This window comes from Theobroma umbraticum, unplaced genomic scaffold (assembly GCF_002168275.2).
Source record: "Theobroma umbraticum cultivar Fairchild unplaced genomic scaffold, ASM216827v3 scaffold_146.0, whole genome shotgun sequence".
NCBI lineage: Eukaryota > Viridiplantae > Streptophyta > Magnoliopsida > Malvales > Malvaceae > Theobroma > Theobroma umbraticum.
Window position 1 is genome coordinate 3,268,873 of NW_018397265.1, and position 23,285 is coordinate 3,292,157.

The 23,285-nt window shown below is 33.0% G+C and overlaps 1 protein-coding gene across 1 annotated transcript; it reads right to left on the reverse strand.

Annotated features, from left to right (window-relative positions):
• Positions 1–8,209: 8,209 nt before the first annotated feature.
• On the reverse strand, positions 8,210–22,816 carry LOC110422485 (Dihydroxyacetone kinase). Its single transcript, XM_021436425.2, has 20 exons — positions 22,619–22,816; positions 21,856–21,929; positions 21,710–21,773; positions 20,925–21,037; positions 20,788–20,835; positions 20,516–20,587; positions 20,313–20,402; positions 19,897–20,070; positions 19,592–19,675; positions 18,498–18,553; positions 14,284–14,414; positions 14,118–14,210; positions 13,793–13,857; positions 12,608–12,751; positions 12,479–12,522; positions 11,554–11,637; positions 11,395–11,468; positions 11,212–11,324; positions 11,037–11,132; positions 8,210–8,539 (listed from the first exon to the last, which is right to left on the reverse strand). The coding sequence occupies exons 1-20, from the start codon at positions 22,656–22,658 to the stop codon at positions 8,414–8,416; spliced, it is 1,785 nt and encodes a 594-aa protein (XP_021292100.1). The 5' UTR covers positions 22,659–22,816; the 3' UTR covers positions 8,210–8,413.
• Between the last annotated feature and the right edge of the window lie 469 nt (positions 22,817–23,285).

Below are 23,285 nucleotides of genomic sequence, written 5' to 3' on the forward strand. Positions count from 1 at the left end.
AAATATATTTTATGGCCTAGATTTTTCTATTTATGTGTAAAGCTTAAAGGTCTTGAGGTTTCCAAGCATCCAAGCTCATCTAAGGTATGGATAAAGTATTTATAGGTTTCTAGCATGGGTTTTAAGTATAAACTAGTCTTAATCATAAACAAGTAAATTTTGAAAGTACCTAGGATGATCCTTTCAAAATTTTTGTTTTATGACTTGATTGTGATGAATGTTGTGTGATAAGAAAGCTTGAAACTCCACAGCAAAACGAAGTTGTGATTAAAGCTAGGAATCGAATCTCTAACATGGTGCGTGGATACACGACTTTCAAATTATTTTGATATGTAAAGCTAGTTTGGTTGTTTACTCTTGTTGAATTAGTTTAGTCTTTTAAGTTATTTGGTTTTCTTAACCGAGAATTTGATTTTCTAAACTTGATTGAATGCTAAGTGTATAATTCTTTGTTTACTCTCTCTTGGGTTTTATTAATAAATCTTGATTATGCAAAATTGATTTAATATGATACATGTTATCAATTGCATGATCTTGAAGGAAGTATTAGACCATGAGCCTAAAGATTGATCATATACTTATGATGAATCTTGAATACTTAATGAGTTTCAATATATGTTCATGCCTTGTGAAAATGATTTCATACTATTCCTTTTAAATCACTTGACTGGTCTTGTTTTGTTATTTAAAACTTGTTGAAAAGTTCAAGTTGGTTAAAAGTAAGCATTACACATGTCACGACCCAAACTGAGGGTCTGTGACCAATGCACAAGTCCAATAGGCAAAGCTCACTAGACTCGAGCAAGCCATAGGATTTCACTTGTTTCATATACAATTTGTGGATATCATAAGCAAACACATGCAATTTTATATCACAATCTTATTAATTACAGGGTTCATAAGGCAGCACATAGGCCAATCATCGGGTTCATACCACACAACCCTTCTTTTTACATAATAACGCATGACACTTAGTGCCCACAATATTCGAATACAACATTTACTAAACTTTAAACCAAATGCGAAAACTAATGTGGAACAATCTCAGTGAAGTGAAACATTAAGGTGGAAAACATAATAGATGCCAAAATTCAACCGTCCAAATGATGATGTTAAGCCACATATAGATTGATGGCATCATTTATCTGCACATGGTATACAAATGGGGTGCGTCATCTAACACTCAGTGAGATAGGGATGCTAAACATAGCATAATTAAACATTATAAAATCAATAATAAAGACAAACATATATCAAAGTCTACATGGCTATTCATCAATCATGTCTCAAAGACGGGATTATGAGGATCATACTAATATGCTACGTGCATGTCACTTCAACTGTGCCTTGCTGTGATCTCATCTCCAACAGCATACCCACATTCAGTAATAAACCTAGTATATGCCTCCAATTCACGAGTTATATTGCAAGGCTTACTATTCCATCAATGAATAAATTTCAAAATTACCGAGTGCTCTTCCCCAGACACTGTCAAATCATGTCAAGTGGCTAGCCGACGAAAATAATTCACGCATAGTGCCATAGGAACCAGCAAAAAGCCAAGTCATCATCTAGGGTAATCTCTCGACAGATGGAGTCATCAACATAATCATCATCCGGTGTAATCTCCAAACGGATGGTGTCATCAACGTAATCATCATTCAGAGTAATCTCCTAACGACTTGTGTCATCAACATAATCATCATTCGAAGTAATCTCCCAATGAATGGTATCATCAACCTAATCATTATCCAGAGTAATATTCCAATGGATGTTATCATAGGCATGCTCATCTCCTAATAGTCTCAATGGGTGGCATCACAATATAATCATCATCCGAAGTAATCTCCTAACGGATGGTATCATCAACATAATTATAGGGGGATAGATGCCACTCAATCCTCAACATTGAATCAATGTTCGAAATTACCCCTTAGACAGAACATAGTCACTCATGACCATTTATGGCTCTATGACTCATCAATCAAAACTCGCATCATTAAATCTGGCTCTTTAACCTCATACACATAGATGTCTTTCATACTTAGGCATCTTCACCTCATTATTCACATATTCATATTTAGCAATTAAAACATTACAATGATTCACCACAATTACTCATCATATATCCATATCTATGAATAATTTTTGTTCAATCTCAATGCCAACACATGGCTCACAACACAAAATACATGACTATTTAACACATATTATTAGTATACTATCCTAGGCATTCTCATTTAGGCATGAACACATCAAAGTATCTAACAACTCATGCTTCCCAATAACATAGCATATTCACATTTTTAATATACATAATTTATGTGCTAGCCTAAGCATGCTCATCTAGACCTAAACATAGCAATTCGATGTATTACAGTATCGCATAACATTATGCGTAATGCATCGACATGCATTTAATCATAAAGCCCCACTCACCTCAACCATTGGTCACTCCTGCAACTCAATTCAATACTTCATGTACATTAAATACCATTTAAGTCAATGGAGAGTAAAAAGGAAAATAGTCCTTATTTTTACTTCTTTCCTTTTTTTACTTTCCATTTACTTAAGATATTTAATGTAAATAAGCAAACAAACCCCCCATTTGGATTCAATAAAAATATCGAAAAAAAAAATCAAAGTCCAAAAGGATCAAAATCTAAATTTTGGTTTCATGAACAAAATAGAAAATGTTCAACTGAAATCAAATTTGCAGTTTCCATTTATCATAGCAAATGTACTCCAAAATTATGAAAAAATCATTTTTGGTAATCTAAATATCAATGGAATCATTACCGTCATTTTTTATTTCCAAAAGATTGTTTTATAAAAATCTCATATTTTGACCGCTTCTAGACTTTAAACATTTTCTGCTTCAAAAGGGACAAACAATCAAAAGTTGTTAGTCCCATTGGAGTGCCAGAAGAGGATGAATAGTATAAAAAAGTTTTAAAGTTTGCACTTTTCAGCTTTTAGAGCTCTTAATCTTCTAAAGGAAGAATGGTTTAGAACTTGTTAAAATTAAAAGACACCAAGTAAGAAAAGGTAGAAAAAATAGGACAATGAAAGAATATTTATAGTGGTTCAGTCCCCTTAACCTACATCCATTATCTTGATCTCCTAATCAAGGATTTTCAACCCAACTTCACTATACTAGTGAAATTGACAGCTTCCACCAAGCTTTTACAAGGTGAGCTTCTAACCCAAGCTCTAATCCCTTACAATGACTTCTAAAGTGCTTCCCATACTCCAAATTCCTAAGAAAAAGAAGTACACCTAGGTACCTTTACAAAATCTAGAAAGATTACAATCAAGCTTAAACACTTTTTCAAGAATAAGAATGAATAACATGTCTTTTTAATGAAGGTTCTTATGGCTTTTTGCTCAAAATAGCTCTTTTTGCTTCAAATCCACCTTTCTTAACCATTGGAGCTTCCTTTTATACTTGAGGAGATAGATTTTGCTATTTAAGATAGATTTTAGCCGTTAGGGACAACTATGATGCCGTTCTAGCTATCAGTTTGTCCTCTAGTGTATAAATTCAAATGGGAAGACAGAGCTTAGCTAATTAGCTACTAGTAGCTCTAACCAATTATAGCTTCTCTACCTTGCATTATCTTGCTACAATGTACTCTGTGTTAACTGATTACAAGAAACTGTAACGATTAATAGATCTCTGTCTTCAAGGTTCTCCATTCAGTAGACTTCCTCTAATTGGTTAACTCTCCCCTTAACTGATTAGAACTTCACTTCTTGTAGCCTTAACTGATTAACACAAGCTCTAATCAGTTAGAAATTCTTTAAATTTTAAATTTCTCTATTTTGGCTCTCTTTAATGGTCAGACTTGTTTTGAATTTGAATTTTGGTGCTTGAAGCTTCTTCAAGTCTTATGCTCTAACCAATTAACCCATGCCTTAATCGATTAACACAACCCTATTTTTCATTTTCAAGCACCTTCTTAATCAATTAAGCCTAGTGTTAACTGATTAAGAGTTTTCTATTTTGCTTTAACCTAGTGCCCAATCATGCCTTAACTAATTAAGGCTTATTGTTAATCAGTTACTGAAGTTTTGTCTTCACTAACCTGTTTCTTCTTTCTCACTCTAACTGATCAACCTATCTATTATGTGATCTTACCTTTAAACACTAATTTTATTGAGAGGATTAACTTTATCCCACACAGTTAAATAGTGAAGTTAGACATTAATGAATGAGGAATGTTTTGTTATTATAAAAAACATATGGATTCAACAAAAGTGTCAATGAATTCTTTTGAAGGTTAAAGTAAATTTGATATTCAACATATGTAATCTGTACGCTGACTTAAGGATTTTCTAATTTATCCTCTTACTCGAGGTGGGATTTCACATAACCACTCACAAATACAGTACCTTTCTACGCTATGTATAAACTTTACAAATGCACTACGTCTACAATGGATTACAAAGAAGATAGGATGAAAACTTAAGTGCCTTTAAATAGGCTGAATAAATTAGTAAATACAATGAAAGAATGAAGTCTTACCAAAGAAGTATAGGAATTGAAGACACAAGTAAGCAAAGATAATGAACACTGTTGGTCCTGTTGGTGTACTAGAGAGGGTGAATATCACTAAAAATTTTAAGATTAATCCTTTTTTAATTGTAGAACTTCTAATCAATTGGAGGAAGAAAGATTTAAAGCTTGTAGTAGCTAAAAGAAACTAAGTAAGGAAAGGTAGGGAAAAATGGATAATGCACAAGGATTTAGAGTGGTTTGGTTCCCTTGACCTACATCCACTATCTTGATCTCCCAATTAAGGATTTTCAATCCTAACTTCACTATACTAATGGAATTAAGAGCTTCACCAAGCTTTTACAAGGTGAGCGTCTATCCCAAGCTCTAATCCCTTATAATGACTTTTAAAGTGCTTACCACACTCTAAATTCTCAAGAAAAAGAAGAACAAGAAGTACAATTAGAAATCTTTACAAATTTGGAAAGATTACAAGCAAGATCAAACACTTTTTTTGAAAAAGAAATAAAGGACAAGTGTTTTTGGTAAAGGTTATTTGGCTTTTTGGTCAAAATGGCTCTTTTGTGCTTCAATCTACCTTCTTTGACCTTTGGAGCTTCAATTTACACTTAGGGCGTCAAATTTTTCTGTTAAAGATAGATTTTAGCCTTTAAAGACAACTTTGATGCCATTCTAGCCATTATTTTGTCCTCTAGTATTTAAATTCAACTAGGCAAATAAAGTTCGGCTAACTGGTTACTGGCAGCTCTAATCAATTACAACTTGTCTACCTTGCACTATCTTTTTGCTATGTACTCTACGTTAACCAAATATAATAGATTCTAATCGATTAAGAGATCTTTATCTTCAAGATTCTTTACTTTAGTAGGATTATTTTAATTGGTTAACTCTCCCTTTAGCGGATTAGAGCTTCACTTCCTTCAGCTTTAATAGATTAACATCAACTATAATCAGTTAGAAAATCTCTAAATTTGAATTTCTCCATTTTGGCTCCCTTCAACTGTCAAAATTATTTCAAATTTGAATTTTGGTCCTTGGAGGTTCTTTAGGTCTTGTGCTCTAATTGATTAACCCCATGCCTTAACCGATTAACACACCTCTGTTGTCCTTTCTCTAGCACCTTCTTAATCAATTAAGCTTAGTGCTAACTAATTAACATTTTTTTGTTTTGGTTCAACTTGTCACCCAGTCATGCCTTAACTGATTAAAACTTCTCGCTAATCAGTTACTAAAGTTCTGTCTTCACTAACCCTTTTCATCTTTCTCTCTCTAACTAATTAATCTATCTATTATATGATCTTGCCTTTAAACACTAATTTTATTGGAGGGGTCAACTTTATATTGCACACTTAAGTAGTGAAGTAAGACATTAATGAATGAGGGATGATAAACATATGGAGTCAACAAACACTTGATTTAGAGAGTGATTCTTAAGAAATTTTCTGTTTGATCTTCTTTTTTTTGAAAGTCATGCCTTTGACTTCTAGTTATATGTTGGTATCCAAAAATAGCCATTAAAGGAAGTGTTCTTGAAAATGTAGCCATTATTCATGTCTTTTTCTAAGTTGTATGAGGTGAGGTATCAATACCTTCAATACAAGTCTCAATACTTTAAGTGCCATAATCAACTAAGGTCTCAATTCCTCTGTCGCATGTTTGGATAATTGTTCATCCTTAGCATCTCCCAGACTGAAGCATGTTCAATACATAGCAGCTTGCTCTATGGAAATCAGGTCTAGAGATGATGTCTTGATACTTTTCAAGCTGATCTCAACACTTGGACTCTTACTCTCTAGAATTTGAAGTTTTAAAAATATAGTCTTAATACTTTAACAATGGGTCTCGATACTTCAGCACTTGTTCTCTGGAAACTAAAGCCTAGAGGTGAAGTCTTTATACGTTGAAGCTTGAGTCTTGATACTTCCAGGCTTGTTCTTTGGAAATTAGCATTCCCAAAGCAATGTCTCGATACCTTTACATGATGTCTTAATACCTTGCTTCCTTAGGCTATTTTTGAGGCACTTTAAGCTTGATGTATCAATACTAACTCAAGAAGTCTCAATATCTTATGCATTTTAAGCTTTTTCTCTATTGTTTTAAGCTTCAAACACTAGTCATTTTTCATTTAAACGTTTAAGGGATTTTCTGAAGTCTTAATACATTTAACCACTTATATTTTGGTCATTTGATTTTGTCATTTCAAAATAAAGATCAATTGTAAAGCAAACATATGTCCTTAAGAATGTTATTCCTCCAGTCCTTGTTGAGGACATCGATGATAAGGTCTTGGAAGTGGTAGACTCATAAGGATGATGATTTGGCAACGTGTGATATACTTGCTAGCTCGACTTGTGAATTGCAGAAATAGCACGAGAATATAGATGCTCAGATCATGATTTTACACTTAAAAAACCTTTTTGATAAGAAAAGTCATACCAAAGGAACTTTTCCTTTTGTAAAATGGTAAAAGACAGTTCTGTCAAGGCGTCTAAATTGTCATGGACCATGGATTTTGTGTTGACTTAGTTCTATAATCTCTACTAGATAACTTTTCACAAATCATGCTGAACTTTCTTATTAATTGATTGGAAGCTAGCATTGTTGAATATGTTGGACACAGTTGAGAAATTCAACACAAAAGATGAAGAGAAAGAAAGCAAAGGACTTTGTCGCCTAGGCTCAAAAGCGTACTTGCGGTGCAATAAGGGATAGCGTTTGCCATCATTTCGGTAAAAGAGAGCCATTAGAAGAGAAACTACAAAATTTATTTGGTTTGTAAGAAAGAAAAATAGCTTATTAAGACACTATTTTAAATAAAATTAATGATTGAGCATCCAATATCTACTTTTAAATATGAGATACCTAAAATACCTTAGGTTAATTATTAATCGTTAACCAAGGGTAAAAGTGTTCTGCCGGGTGCTGACATGATTCGGGTGAACCTATGATACTAATTATAGATCTTTAAAAATTATGTTGACGTTGTTTTCATTTTTAAGGTGATCTTAATATAATTTGAACTCAAAATAAGAAAAAAAAAAAAAAGACATTTTATTTATAACACTTTTATATCGTTTGAAAAATTAATATTCAATTTAAAATGAAAAAATAACTTGAACCTGATTAAACTCAATCCAAAACCAATTCAAATCATCCAATTGTCATCTCTGAATCAAAAATAACAAACCATTAATTCATAGAAAACCTTCTTTTCACGGTCGTAGTTCATAGCCTAATCTTTAAATAAATGAAAAAAAAAATTGATAATAAATAATACCTTAAAACTCATTCAACTTTCCTCCCCTAAAACAATTACCGAAAGTTCAAAGGTTCTTCTTTTGTTTTTCGTGTTTTTTTTTTTTTTTTTTTTTTTTTTTTTTTTTTTTTGTGTCTGAAAAGATTGGTCTACTAACCCAAGGAGCAATAAAACGTAACACAATCGACTTTCTTTGTGATAAACTTAAGAATGTATATATGGTTAACCAGCAAAATAAGACTTCAAGTGCTAGTAGTTCTATCAGAAGCGCAGTTTCCTTTTGCTGCAAATCCAATACTTGACCTAAAATCATGCAACACTATGCTTCCATGACACTCAATTATATTCAAATAAAGCAGTGACTCACCTGTCAACGAAGGCCATGCAAATTACAACATAAATATTATTTTGAATAACTCTATTTAGATGTTGAATTTACATTTTCAGAAAGCATTCAATATTCAATTATGTGTATGGATGAAACCTGCTCTCTCAGCTTTATGCACCCAAAAAAAAATGCATATGCGGAAAGCCATTTGGTAGTATTAATCATAAACAAAACTTTGATTGGTCAATCAGCAGCAAAAAGGGCACATGAACTGTAATGCAAGACGAGGATAAAATTTTGATACATCAGTTCATGAAGCTTGATATTTATCCTTCACAGCCAAAGCAGCTGCTCTGTACCACACAGCTGCCGCCATTGCACCAGGATCTGGAACTGTTGAAAGTATACCTACGGAGACATAGCTCGACCGCCCAGCCTACATCAGCTATGCCATCAGATCTCCATACAAACAAACAGAATAAAACAGCATATGGTCTTGTGGATATTTTGCCAAGGCATCAAAACAAGCATACAAAAGCAGTATCCATCAACAGCTTGCATCTCAAATTATGTACAACCTTATATAGATGACCAAATGGCTTCCATAACAAAGAAAACTCCATCAATCTTCAGATGTTGTTAGATCCTCTAAGTGTGTTTCAATGAAATCTAAGGTCTCATTTGATATCATTTTTGTTTTCCATCTTCTTTCTAGGTTCCAGGTTTTTTAAACAGTAATAGAAAACTGAGTTACCTATTCCCACAATGAAAACAAAAACAAAAAAGAAACAAGTTCTCAATTTCATTGTTTCAAAAGCAATATCTTCATCTCTTACATTATTTATAAGTAGATGAGCAATGCCCATGTATCACGATTTTTATTCTTTTAAAGTTTTATAATAAAAAACCATTGACTAAATTAATTTAATAATAAATTTATAATAATATTTAATTTAATATAAACTTATAAAACCAACAAAATGTATAGTTTAACAATAAATGCCAAAATTAGTATAGACTTAGGTTACAAACATTAAAAATGAAAACAATATAAAGTATTAAATATAAATTAAAACCATATAAAAACATTTGATATTCAATATAATATTGTAACAATATATAAATATATTGCAAATCAAACAAAATATAATATGATGTTTATATAATTATATTTTACAGTATAGTATTCAATTATTTTGAAACTATATTTATCAATACAATATATTTAAAATTAAATTATGTTATAAATTTATTGATATATTAGATATAATATGCACTACAATACCTAAATAAATAACATATTGTAATATTTAATATTTCACAATTAAAGGCTATGTCTTCCTGTTTTATTATAATGTTTAATGTATAATACATTATGTTAACATTTAAACTTTATTAAACTTAATTTTTTAATAGTTAATTACTACTACTACTATTATTATTATTAAAATGAAACTTATGAATGATTTTTCATAGAAAATAAGTAATAACATGATAGAATATATTACACAAATTTATAAATTTATCAGAATCTATTATATTACATAATGTTGTTATTAATTATTAATTTTTTAATACTTTACTCCTATATTGAATTATTATGTTTGCAATAACATCATTCTTCTTTTTTTTTTAAACATGGAATAACACTGCTTACCAAACACCAAACATGCATTTTGCTTTCAAATTTTTAAAAATAAGACAAAATAAAATTAGTCGAAATAGAAAGCACAAAATAGAAAGCAGGAAACATTAACCAAACAGATCTAAATTAGCTTAGGCAACCTATTAAAAAAATTTATCCTATGTAGAATTTTGTTAGAATTCAGTCTTGTACTTTTATTGGGTATTACAGAATTTTTCTTGGTTGGAATAATTTGAAAGCACAAATGGTGATTTTAAGAAACTGAAGTTTAGAGACCAAATCAAATGTCGAAAAAGTGCAGCAACTACATCCGAACTTAAACCTTTGATTAAATAGCACTAACCCTGACACTTTTTTTTGTACCCAAAGGCCAAAGTACAACTCAAAAAATGCAGACAAGAAACTCTCCCAAAAGGCACAAGGAAAACGAAAAAGTGCCTAATAAGGCCCTGAATTATCCCAAATTTTTCAAAAAACAAAATAAACCTTACCTTCTTATTGTACTCAAAACAAGTTCCTATTCTATGATTTTTACTTAGATAAACCCTCATGTTGATGGAAAAATGTCATCTGACCTTAATGGCCTTTAGGCTCATGGTCAACTGAGATCTTTCGCATTCATAACATGACATGGATATTCAAATGTGGTGAAATTGGCTAAACTCAAATGACCACATTTCAAGCAAAAAATTTCCCACTCAAGTGATTTCAACAAATAATTTTTAAAAAAAAAAACTAATTTTAACACATCAAAAAACCCACATCAATGTCCACTATGCATACTTTACAGAAGATGCCAGCTGGCGATGGACCTAATGACCAAAAAGATCACATGATAGGCATAACATCTTTTGGTCAATATAAGAGCCCATCCGGGTACAAATTATAGGATATTGGCTTATTTGGATACAATAAAAATCTATGGACTTATTTAGGTAAAGTGAGAAAGTTCAAGAACATATTTAGTATTTTAGCTTAAAGAAAAACACCTGCAAAAGAATAGTGATCTCACCTATCCTATTTGTAGTCAGTTTCTTGTATATATTTAGAGTTTTACTTGCAGATTCTATTATATTTTTAGTCAGTTTGTTCTATATATTTAGAGTTCTATTTTCAGTTCGTGGAATTTGAAAGAGCTTCCTACTTTAGTATGAATTTTAAGATGTAGCATGCAACACCACAGCATTTTAATAGAATTATATACCCAAGAACTGTCAACCAAAAAGAACAGCCTAATGCAATCAGAATCCTAAATACTACATAAGCAAAGGCAAAATGATACAGCAACCTGTGCCTGCATGTCTTTAGTGGATTCAGCTCCTTCTAATGCTGCTTCAGATGAGACGACAAAAGCAGTGGTAGGATCAGCACCGGCACTTAATCTCTGCTTCCGAAACATAAAATTAGCAGGAAATCTTAGACCACATAACAAAAAGAGCAAAGAGGCAGTCGTTTTATACAACCTCCTTAAGAACTGCTAATGCAGGAATAAGGGCATCCAATAACGTACGATAACCAGCACTAGCCCCACCATATTTACTGACTGCATCAATGGCAGCTTCAAGTGCTTCAGCCCCTGAAATCAAAAGTCATTAAGTCAAGGTGTTTAAATCAGAAAGTCTTTCAGATGAAAAGCATCGTCTCACATTGCTTTGCTGTGACAGTTGCATTCAAGTTTGCTTTCAACCGTGCATATGCTGCCTTACAAAATATAGTGTATCTGTTCAAAAAGATATCTCAAGAGTTTATATTTTGGGTTATTTGTTAAGTATAAATCAAGCACAGAGAACAGGCAAGTTAATTACAAGACTCCACTCGTTCCTCCCATAGCTCTTCTAACAGATGATCCAATTTCATTCACTGTTTCTGCAGCATCATTCAGAGGATAACTGAAAACAGATGAAGATGATTCATCAAGTAAGATCATCAAAAAAAGAATGAAAATATTTTGTTGGAATGATAATCAATGAGGTGTAAAAGCATTGTTAGATATTAAAACTACAGGATTTAAAGCTGATAGTCATCAATGATTGCATGACTTCTGCAATTGAACTATTGTGCTAATAATAGCAACACAACTAATTACAACAGAGCTGACAAACAAAGAATACATTAATATCTCTTAGGGGAAATATCCTCTGTAGAATTATGGGCATCGAAGACTTTGAAGCATCTCAAACAACAATTTTCCTAGAATTCTTCTTAGCATTGTAATGACACTAATACAAAGTCTATAATAACAATTGAATTACATAATTAGTTTGCATGTACATCACTATTTTTTTTAGCATTCTAATGACACTATCACAAAATCTATAATAACAAGTGAAATATATAATTAGTTTGCATGCACATCACTATTTTCAAAACCAATCCAATAGTTGTTAAAACAAGAAAAAGATCTCGATGCAGGCCATGTCAGCCCACATTGAGGAAGTCTTAAAATATATATACTACTTGGTATTATTAGCAAGGTTTAAAGTCAAAGCTAAATATACCCCTTCGTACATGTCTAAGATAATGACCCATTAACACCTCTGGCAGTCCATCAAAAAGTTATACATGTCGAGCAATCTTAAAACCAATTGCAATGGTGGGCAGACAGCTTGCATAACAATTACGCATATGTCCTAGCATTCTGGCCTGGGATTGCCACAACTACTATGGTAGGACAATTTCCTCTATTCAAGCAACAAAAGAAAACATAAAACTGTTGGAGAAAGAGCATACTATTTTTTCATATCATCAAGGATTGCTGTTGCACCTCTGTACATCTGCAAAAGCAAATTAATCATGCATAGCATGCAAGAAACTGTGAACCAAAAGCTAAACGATAGATTCAGGCAGTGTATGACTTACAGTTGACCCACAGTCACCATCACCTACTTTGCTATCCCAGTCATTCAAACTGTCCCTCATATCGATTACTGCATTTGCCGCTGCCTCAATAGCTACTTCAAGAATACGGCCCCGTTCACTAAGCTGCAGCGGCCGACTTAATGACTACCAGAAACAAACATGATGGGTCAGCTTAATGAACGCTTTCCTCCAATCCCCCCCTACCCCTCCCCGATATCCATTTTCTCCTCTTTTTATCGTTTTTCTCAGTTCATCTTTTTAGGCATTCCATTTTCATTTTTCCTTTTGGTGATAGTACGATGCCAGTTAAACACAACCAGAAACTGCTTTGTTTCATAGCCAACAGCCCTTGACAAGGTCATATGCCCCAAAAACGTAGCACCCCAAAAACCTGAGGCATCTAAAGTATTTGCTATTTTAACCCATATTAACAACCCACCTCCCCACATGTAATACACAGTTCAGGTACCAAAAAGAATGTAACCACAGGATTGTGTCCAAAGGGATTGAATTTCATCACTAACTAATGTTCATTCATTTTTTTTCCTTTTTTCTTTCATCTGCTTGAGTTCCTTTCTTCCTCCTTCAGACAATAAAACACCCACAGTCTATTTGTAAAAGTATTTTATTTCAACTCAAAAAAAGTTTAGCATCAGCCATAGGAGCTTCTAGGCTATTCCACCAGATCCAAAGGATTATCCATGGATTAATTTCTCGGCCATGACAACATTTTAACCAGTGTAAATCCATATTATGTTTTGTTATTTTGTGGACTTGGGGGACAAGAAGGCACCTTTGCCAATTGTGATGTATCATCAACAGAACATAAAACTGCATAACAAGAAATTTCTTTTCCGTACATACTGAGAAATTAAATATGATGTCATTTCATTCTCTTCTACCGTTAGTATTGCTATAATACTTTTCCATAGCCTACCTAGCAAGGCTAAGATTGGGCATATGTCATGCAGTGTTGTCTACATCTATCAATAATAACATCAATGACTAGAAATGAAGTTAAACTGTCTAGTAATGACAACTAAAAAACTAATATCTACATTCTGCATGGAAAGAGATGTTAATTAAATGTAAGTCTAGCCTTTAATTAGAAGATTTATCTATAATAAATGGCCTGTCCATTCACAATATACCCCTTTATAGTAATCAATAATTCCTGCAACCAACCTCCTCACTCTTCATTGAACGAGATGGTGGCAGTGGGACAGGAATCTTGGCAGGAGGACGATTACCTACAAGAAAACACAGCATTTGAGCTTACTGAACCCCAAATTGCGTTTGAACTTTATTTTTAATTTTCAATCTAGTGTGGTTAACTGTTTTAACCATTGTAATGAAAGGTTAAGATAATCTTTGCAGCAGTGCAATTCATAAATATGCGATGCAAAATATGAGGCTTAACACCACTCAAATTTCTTCCCTATGCATCTTTAGACAAGTGAAATGAAGAGACATAAACAAGAAGTGTCAACATTCTAACACATTCACAGACCAGCAGAACCAACAGGCCAATTGGGAGCCTTAGTCGGAGCATCCAGGCGTTGCAACAGAGTTTGATCTGCCTTCATTATAGTGATTGAAAATCCTGAAAGAGACATTGTACTGATAATGAAATATACTACTAACAAACAAAAAAAAAATTATCAACAACAACAAACCTGCCATATCAAGGGAGGTCATAAATGATCCTGTATACACTCTTTCAACGGCAAGTCCAAATTCCAGCTGCAATTTAGGGACAGTCTTTCCAGCTGCAATCATCAGTTCCATCACCGGAGTGGCACCTAAGCTGCATGTTAAAAGATCTGTAAAATAATGATAACAGCAATAATGATAACGAAAAGACCTGGACAAAACTACTACAGTACATAAATACACAGGAATGCATAATTGAGCCAAGCCAAGCTTGACTAGGGAGATCATTTAAGCAATACATCGAGCTCAAGCTTTCATTAGGCATAAAATTTGGAAATTAAGTTTAAGTTCCTATTGAGTTTGAGCTCAATTTGTTAATTCATCGAGCTCAAGCTTTTATTAAGCCTAAAATTTGTAAATTGAGTTTAGGTTCTTATTGAGTTTGAGCTCAATTTGTTTAAACAAATAAGCCCAATTAGAGCTTTTAAATGACCTCAACTTTGAGCTTTAAACAAGCTAATTCATTTACTCAAATTCTTTTCAAATAGTAATACTAAATATCTTTTAATCATAATTCTAACCGAATTTGGTCAACAAAAATACAATTAAAGATCACAATAAAAATATTTCAAATGGGAGGAAAAAAAAAGACATTTCAAACAAAAGCAATTAAACTAATAGAATAAAACATAAAACAGAACTTTTAAAACAGCTGTATCCACAAACATGCAGAACAAATAACCCAAAAGAGCAAAACTCAAGAATAATCTGAAAATCTCCAATTTTATAAACTCAATATCTCAATGTCAAAAATATCATTCATCAAAATTTAATCTCCAAACATAAGAAAACCTATATATATAAGCTTCATAAGCCCTGGTTTTAAGCCCCTGAGAAAATAGAGCCCACCAAACCCAAATAACAACTAATAAAATAAACCAAACCAATAAGTCTCTACAAATAAATTAAATCCTCTTTCCTAGCTTTACGCCTAGAGTCGACATTTTTCCGAAAACTTAAAGAATGCTCTCCATCACATAACGACAAAAACAAGATAAACACCCCTGAACTCAAGCTTGCTTATTAGAGTTATTACAAACCAAGCTCAATTTTCAAGCTCAAGCTACCAAATAAACAAGTTCAAATCAAGCCAAACTAGACCTAGACCAGCTCATAAGCTATCTGTCCACTTTCTCCCCTATACAGTCATCAATTCCATCATTACAGTGGCAATGATGATGCAGGATGCAAAGTTTTAACTTTTCAGAAATAATAATAACAAAAATAAAAGAACACACAAGAACAAACACATAATTGGAATCATAACAACTTGAGCCAACCAAAGTGGAGATTTTAGACGCTAAAGAGTTCTCAACACTAAACTGGCACCATGGAAAAACACAGTATGCAGTAAGCTCATGATTTGGCACATATGTATTAACTACAGCATTGGGAACAGTTGCATAGTAAATGCAAGTTATTTAAACAGCCAAAAAGCACAACTTTACACATCAGTGAAGAGCAGCAAAGTCAGTTTAGATGAGTCAGTATATACTTAACAACCAGTGTAAAACTGCACAAAAATACAGTCTACATAGTAAGGTTTTAATTGTGTCATTACGATTATCCAGAATTAAAAAAACAACAAAAATTTGTTGGTATATTTACAGGAATAACTTGGAGCATCTAATGAATAACCATTAAGTTTCAGAGAGAGAGAGAGAATTAGATCCATCATATAATATCACAAACCATCAAGCCTCACCTTTTGTGTAAATTATATGCATAGAAGACTCGTGTTGGCTACTTATAGTAAGAAGGAAAAAACAATTTGTGAATCCCCAATTGGTAAAACTATATAAGAGTTCATTTAGCCTTAGGACATAGAAATAACGTTCAAAACAGAAACCAATGCAAAATGCAAAGCAACTATTTGAGGGATTAAACTATTTGTTACATTGTTGTATTTTATAGACATGATTATAACTATTCTAGATTCAAAATTTTCGGCTATTCAAGCTATTTTATGTTAATCGGTATACTGTTTATTTTTCAAGTACAAGGGACTTTGTGTTAAATTTGGCATTTTGCATTTAGGATCTTAGTTTTGGTTTTCCTTATCCTATCAGGGTTTATTTTAAGTTAAGTTTGTTAGTTTTCTATTTGCAGTCCTCCCTATTTCTTTAAGTAGTTATTGAAGTAAGACTGCTAATTCTGATGGTATTAGGAATTCCAAGAGTCTATGTAGAAGTCAATGTACTCTTTTCTTTGGATATAGAAAACTTATGTGAGAGAATTTTGAGCATTTTTTGCTATTGTGATTGAGTAATTTTTGTGTGATGCGATCAACCTTAGGTGTGACTCCTAAGGAAACCTGAGTGTAAAGCTTAGGGATTTATTTTCTTCCTTTTTTTTCTTTATCCTCAATTTTCCATGTTTCACTCAAGCATTCAAACCAGAGAATTGCCATAAACACTAGATACCTACCTTTCTTACATCAAAAACTTTAATTATTAAAAGTAGAAGAGCGAAATTAAGGCTCCATTTGTTTGTGCTTTTACTTTTTGCTTTTAGCTTTCAGAAGCAAAAAAGCAAAAAGCATGTGCAGATACAAAAGCAAGTTTTTAAAGGATTATACACAATATGCAATTCTTTTTAAATTACAAAATGCATAAATCTACTTCTATGTACACTAGTTATGTTATAATTCATTTTTTACTTATTTCTCCATTTTAAATCAATTATGATATTGCCTTTTACCTTTTACTTCTGCTTTATAACAATTCTTCAAAATGCAAAAAAGCAAATAACAAAAGCATCAACCAACGGAGCCAAAAATAATTATTATTTTATGCTTTTTTATGCTCAGGCACCTTAACAAACAGAGTATGCCTAAAGAACATACATCCAGAGCACGCAATCAAAGCTAGTATTCATGATTTACCTTTCCTAATATCTTCCAACCTATAAAGCACAGACACAGCAAAGGCCCCCTGCTTGTCCATGTCCAAAATAGACACACCTAAGACATGGCCAGATACATGTCAAACATGATGAGACACCAAAAAAATATATATATATTTAGACAAAGGACACGGCAAGAATATGGGAAAGACATGGGATCATAGGATCCAAATCCCTGTCAATTACAGATGCCACTCCACACAACATCGATATCCACCATGATCTGCTAGTACAATCTACAACTTTGATGATCAGATGTAATTGATGAATCTCTACACGATATCTAGGGTAGTTGGGAACAAGAACAACAAAATTTGAGTGAAAGGAGACAGTGAACGAAAGCTAACTGGCAAGAACTGAAGCAAGAGAGAGGGGAGGACAAAACAAAGAAGAGCTTTTGCCTCTCTGAGGTTATTTATATTTGGGTACTATATGCTGCTGTAGGCCCAATGGATATCGGTTACTATGGGCCAGAATATGGTTCAAGTAAAGATCTATTTTAGCCTTCAAACTTTGATAGCAACCCACCACTAAAAATCAGAAATCAAGCAATAACATTGGTTTTAGGCCACTAGAGCCATTATCAACTGCAATTTAAGAAAATAGCAAAGCCCATTTTCAAAATCAAATAAAAAAATCAATGTTTTCATTCATGCCAAAATTGTTTTAGGCATATGAAATACATAGAAAAATATTATTTATTGCCATGTCTATATCATGTCATACCAATTTGTTGTGCATATCTAAAATAACAATTCATAGATTCAGTTATACTAATTTGTATTAGCTTGATTTTCATTTTACAACTGATGCTAAAGTCAAATTTTAAAGCCGGAGCAACACCTACCGGGCTAAAGGCAAAAGCTACATTCACCTACAACCAAGCTAAGAAAAAATATTCAACAATTTAACACAGCTAAAAACTCAACTTATTTACAATGCATATTGTGAACTCATTGCGGTTGACCAAGTATTATTATTTCTAGCTTAAGGCCATATTCCTCAGTCCTCATCTTTTTCCTCTACCGTTATTTTGTTGGTGACCCTTAGTCTCATCATCTTGTACCAGCACCAAGTACCTATCCCAATGGCATGTCTAAACAGCATAGTGCATGATCCATCTAGTTATTTTCCATGAAATGCTAATGTATTTCCCAGCCAAAGGTCAAAATAAATCAGCACCAGACTGGATTCAGATTTGAAGCCCAAAACCACATTGACCAATTAGAATAGAGAATAAAACAGCGGAAAGAAAATTAATATCCATACATACCCATTAATCATGAGGACCACTCTATTGCCTCGTGTAATTGGAACATAATTAGTTTCCTGAAAAAATTAAAAATATTAAGCAGCAATTTGAAATAATACATACCAGAAGATGATAAAAAGGTAATGGTGGTGGGATGGCTATGAAGAGGAAAGTAGGAGTGACCCAAGCCATATGACAGTGCTCATGGCAAATCAAACATTCAATGGCAATATAATGCAGTGCTATGCATTTTTATCAATGTCTGGGAGGCCCTTTTCAGTCTCAACCACAACAGGAAAGGCAAAGAGATGATGTATCAATGAAACTAACCTTGAACAAGTAATAATAGTAACAGGTTTGAATATTGTGAAAGAGATACATATGCTGTTTTTCAAAATAAATGAGATGTGGCCCAATGGCCCAACATAAGGCACATGATTTCAACATATGAACCTAAAATAATCCAAATTGAATAGTTTTAGAAGTCTAGATGTCATTAGTTAAGAGTGCCATGGCTGCTATAGGGAAGAGAATCAGAGAAAGAGCCCAGAGAGAGAAATCTAAATTTTTCTATCTTTCTAGTTTCTAATAAGGTTCTAATTTTTTTAAAATTAGGATAACAGTAGTGGTTTATTTTATTTTTTTTTCAGTTAGATATATAATGGTTCTTTGATAGTCTTCTATTTTGATTTAAGCCATATTTATCATACCACATAACCATAATTAAACAGCAAGTCTTCAGCACAGCTAATAATTGGTCTTAAATGAGGCATATTGGAAAGGGGAAGGCTCAATTAGACCAAATAAAAGTATAAACTATCAATTGAAACTTAAATAGCTTCCATTGGAATTAGGCTCTTTAGTTTTGTACCTCAAAAATGAAATAATGAAAAGAAAAAACAACCAAATGAGAGATATAACAATATCATACTGAACAACTAGAGAAAAAATTCAAGGCTATTTTCTTCACAATAGCAATAGTAGACTTATTATCAGACATCATCCCCGTTAGTGGTATGAGATCTATGTAGCATAATTCTGTTTTTCTTAGAGGTATAATGTAAAAGGGCAGGGGATTAAAATAAACAAGCTGCTGCTAAGCTATTGGGACATACCGGTGACAATATTTGCTTAAGAGCATGAGAAACCACCACATCCACAGGCTGGAGGTCTGCCACAGCAGCACCAGCTTCCCCATGCTGAAAGAAGAATATTTGTTAAGTATTGAAATAGAAACCAAATCAGAAAAACAAAGAGAAGCACAACACATGGAACAACAGTCAAAGGCTAAGCGAATAGAACTAAAGTCTAAAATTGATCAACTCAAAACAATAAAAGTAAACAAAAAACTACTTTCACTGGATTCTGCAGAAATATAAGCACTAAAATATTTCACAATGAAAACTGAAATGTAACTCACAATTCCCAGACCAAGTTCCATCTTTCCTGGGCCCAAGCGGTCAGACGTAACCTGACCAGGCAATGTGCAAACAGATAGTGCGACACCCATTGTCCCAACCATCTCGGATGCACATTTTGCCTCTGAAGCAACATCAGCTAGAGAAAGGCCAGCAGCAGCTGCAGCTCCAGCAACCTGTATTCCACAAAGAGGAAGAGGAACAATTGCAATAATTTACTGCAAATAAATTTTTAATTTTAAAAAATCCACTTTTCTAAAGGTAGACTTTCAAAGAGAGCAACCCATTTAGATAAACAGCATTGAAAGGAAACTCCTGTTAACAGTTTATAGAAATACAGTTTGCCTTTTGTCAAACAGCATTAAAACTGTTTTCTGAGTTAATTGGAATCAAGTATGGACAGAGAGAGATAGAGTACCTTATTAACAAGAATAGTTCCTGCCAAACCTCTTCGTCCAGCAATGCCTCGGGGTGGAGGTAATGCACAATCATCTCCAACAATTACAGTCTGCAAAGGGAAGGAATTGCATCCAATATTTTTTATATTATTTTCCCTGACAATGCCTCAGAAAGTCAACGAAATAAAAATGTCTTAAAAAAATGTTTAGCATGAAAACATACTTCAATTTTATAACCTTCAGACCTTGCTTGCTCAGCAGCCAAACCAAAATTCAAGCGATCACCAGTATAATTCTATCCACATCCAGATGATAACATGAATCAGAACTAAAAGATGAGGGGCTGCAGGGGGGTGTTCCGGAGTAATTAAAAAGAGGTTAATTCTAAAAGAAAACAAAGAATTAGAGCACACATTTTGATAGCTCTAAATACCCCCAACATAGCAATTGATATCATATAAACCTATCACCTGATTTATTAGGAAAGAAAAATACCGTAACTATCAGAAGACATCCCATAGGACCAGTCACAGCTCGAATGCCCTGATGATAATTTCAGTCAAATATGGGAAAGATGTTAACACAATTGGCAGTTTTTTAAACCAAAAAAAAATAGCAAATAGAATGCATACAGCTAAAATTGAATCAACCGGAGGAGATGCAAAAACATCTCCACAAATGGAAGCTGTCAGCATCCCTTCTCCCACAAATCCAGCATGTGCAGGTTCGTGCCCACTTCCACCTCCTGCATCACAAATTATATCAAATAAAAAGTTCTCTATGTACCGTTTTCATAATTTTTATTAGCCAAAAAGGGTCCTGAGACAGCCAGTATCACATAACATGAACACCATTCTTCTCCCAAGAGGAGAGGAGGCCAGAAAATTCAATACATTTTTTCCACTTATAATAATTATTCTTGTTTTAATCACATAAACTGTGAGAAAAGTAAACAAGATGTAACATGTGCAAACAGGAATGCGCATGGACTTAAATAAACCCCATACAGTTAAAACATAAGTGATGATATGGAAGAAAACTATAAGAAGGCCAGAACCATGAATGCTCCAAAGTTTATGCCCAATGATGCATACCAACTAATCCACAACCGGTCCAGGACAATCAGAATAGTTACTAATATATTTTCTTACAAATGTTAGGGAAAGTTTTTGAGCATAAATGTTAATGAATAATAACTACAAGTTTAGTCCCTAAAGTTGCCTAACAATGAGGATGTTAAACTAATTGATTGGCAAAATCATTAGAAACGACAAAAGGTGACTGCAGCTTGAAAAGTTGTCTGGGAAGGGTCATAGCTCATGAAGATAATAAAAGTAACAAAGCAAAGAATTTGAATTTCATTTTCCAGCACAAGAAAACAGATATGAAGTGTTAGCAGCTTTAAAAGGGTCCCAACCTGATATGACAGCGACCTTGTCATATGTTGCACCCAAAACATCTGCACGTATTACAACCTTAACCTGCAAACGGGCAAGTTACCATTTTGTGTAAATTAAGCCTCATTGCACTAACATATATAAGCAAGGAGGAAAAATTAATCACCTCAGGGAAACCATCTAAGTACTGAAGTCCTGGATAGGTTTCCACAAGACCCTCAATAAATTCAGTGACCACATCTGCCACCACGATAATAAAACAACATCAAAATAATTTTTCATAAAACAGAAAACTAAAATTGTCAATTCCGTCAATTAACAGTTACCCAATTATTTTCCATATTTCACATCGTCTATATTGGTAGAAAGAGCATAGTAAAGTAAAGGAATGTTAACGAGAACCAAGAGAATACAAGCCTTGATTGAACTTAGCCGTAAACAAAGTGCAGTTAATGCAGAAAATTTAGGAAAAAGAAATAATAGTTTGAGCCTTTGAGCCTAAAGCTATTATTTTTTCCCTTTTTTTTTATTTGGACAATAGTCTTGCCTAAATTCTGAGATTTCATTCGCTCAGAGAGTAAAGGAAAGCCACTACTAGTTCATAAAATATATATATATATATATATATATAAAATAAATCCATTATCTAACAGCTAACAGCACAGAAACAATGAAAATATCCACATTTCACAATGCAAGCACAAATAAACAAGAATTTGGAAATGCGAACCAATTCCATCCTTAAATTTAAAATTAAAATAAAAACAAAAAGAATAAAGAGATAGAGAACGGAAGACTGAGTGAGGAAATACATTGAATTCTATTTCATGGTTTTTTTCTCAGAAAAAAAAATATTCAGATGATCGGAGGCGATACATAAGTAATAGAAAGAGGAGATAGTGAGAAACAAGGAGAAGGAAGACGCGAACCGTTAGGGTTGTTTATGAGCTTCTTCCCTTGAAAAGCCATAATCGAAGAGTATTTCTTTTTCTGCCTAAATTCGCAATTTCAGATTTGAAATTCGACAGAGAGAGTTTTAATTATCTTTGGGTGTTTGGACCTTTCGGGTGGAGACTCTCTCTCTCTATTTGCGAAGTCTCACCTCAACTGGAAGACCCATTTAACTCTTGCTTAAGACTGGGGACTGGGAAGTTGTTGCTTGTCCGGACAAGAAATTTCACCTTCAATTACCAAAATGTCCTTTTTCTGGTTTTTTTCCCCTTTTAATCGTTTCTTCTTCTAATAAATAAAATATTACACGTTCATCATACATCACAACAAACCACAGCATTATCCTTTCAGTTAAGATATCATTATTAAAGAGTTTTTAGTAGTTTTTATCTCTCTTTTCTAGGTTAAGAAAACCCTTAACAATTTAGAATATAAATAAATAGTGAAAATTCAATATAAATTAAACCTATACTACATGCAGCTCAACTGAACCTTTTTTTTTAATAAAATAAAATTATTATTATTATTATTATTATTATTATGACGTTTAGAAGAGTTTTGATATACTCAAAGAATAACTTATAAAATGATAAGAATATCTTTTATTATAATTCAATTATTTAAAAATATTCTCTATTATAATTT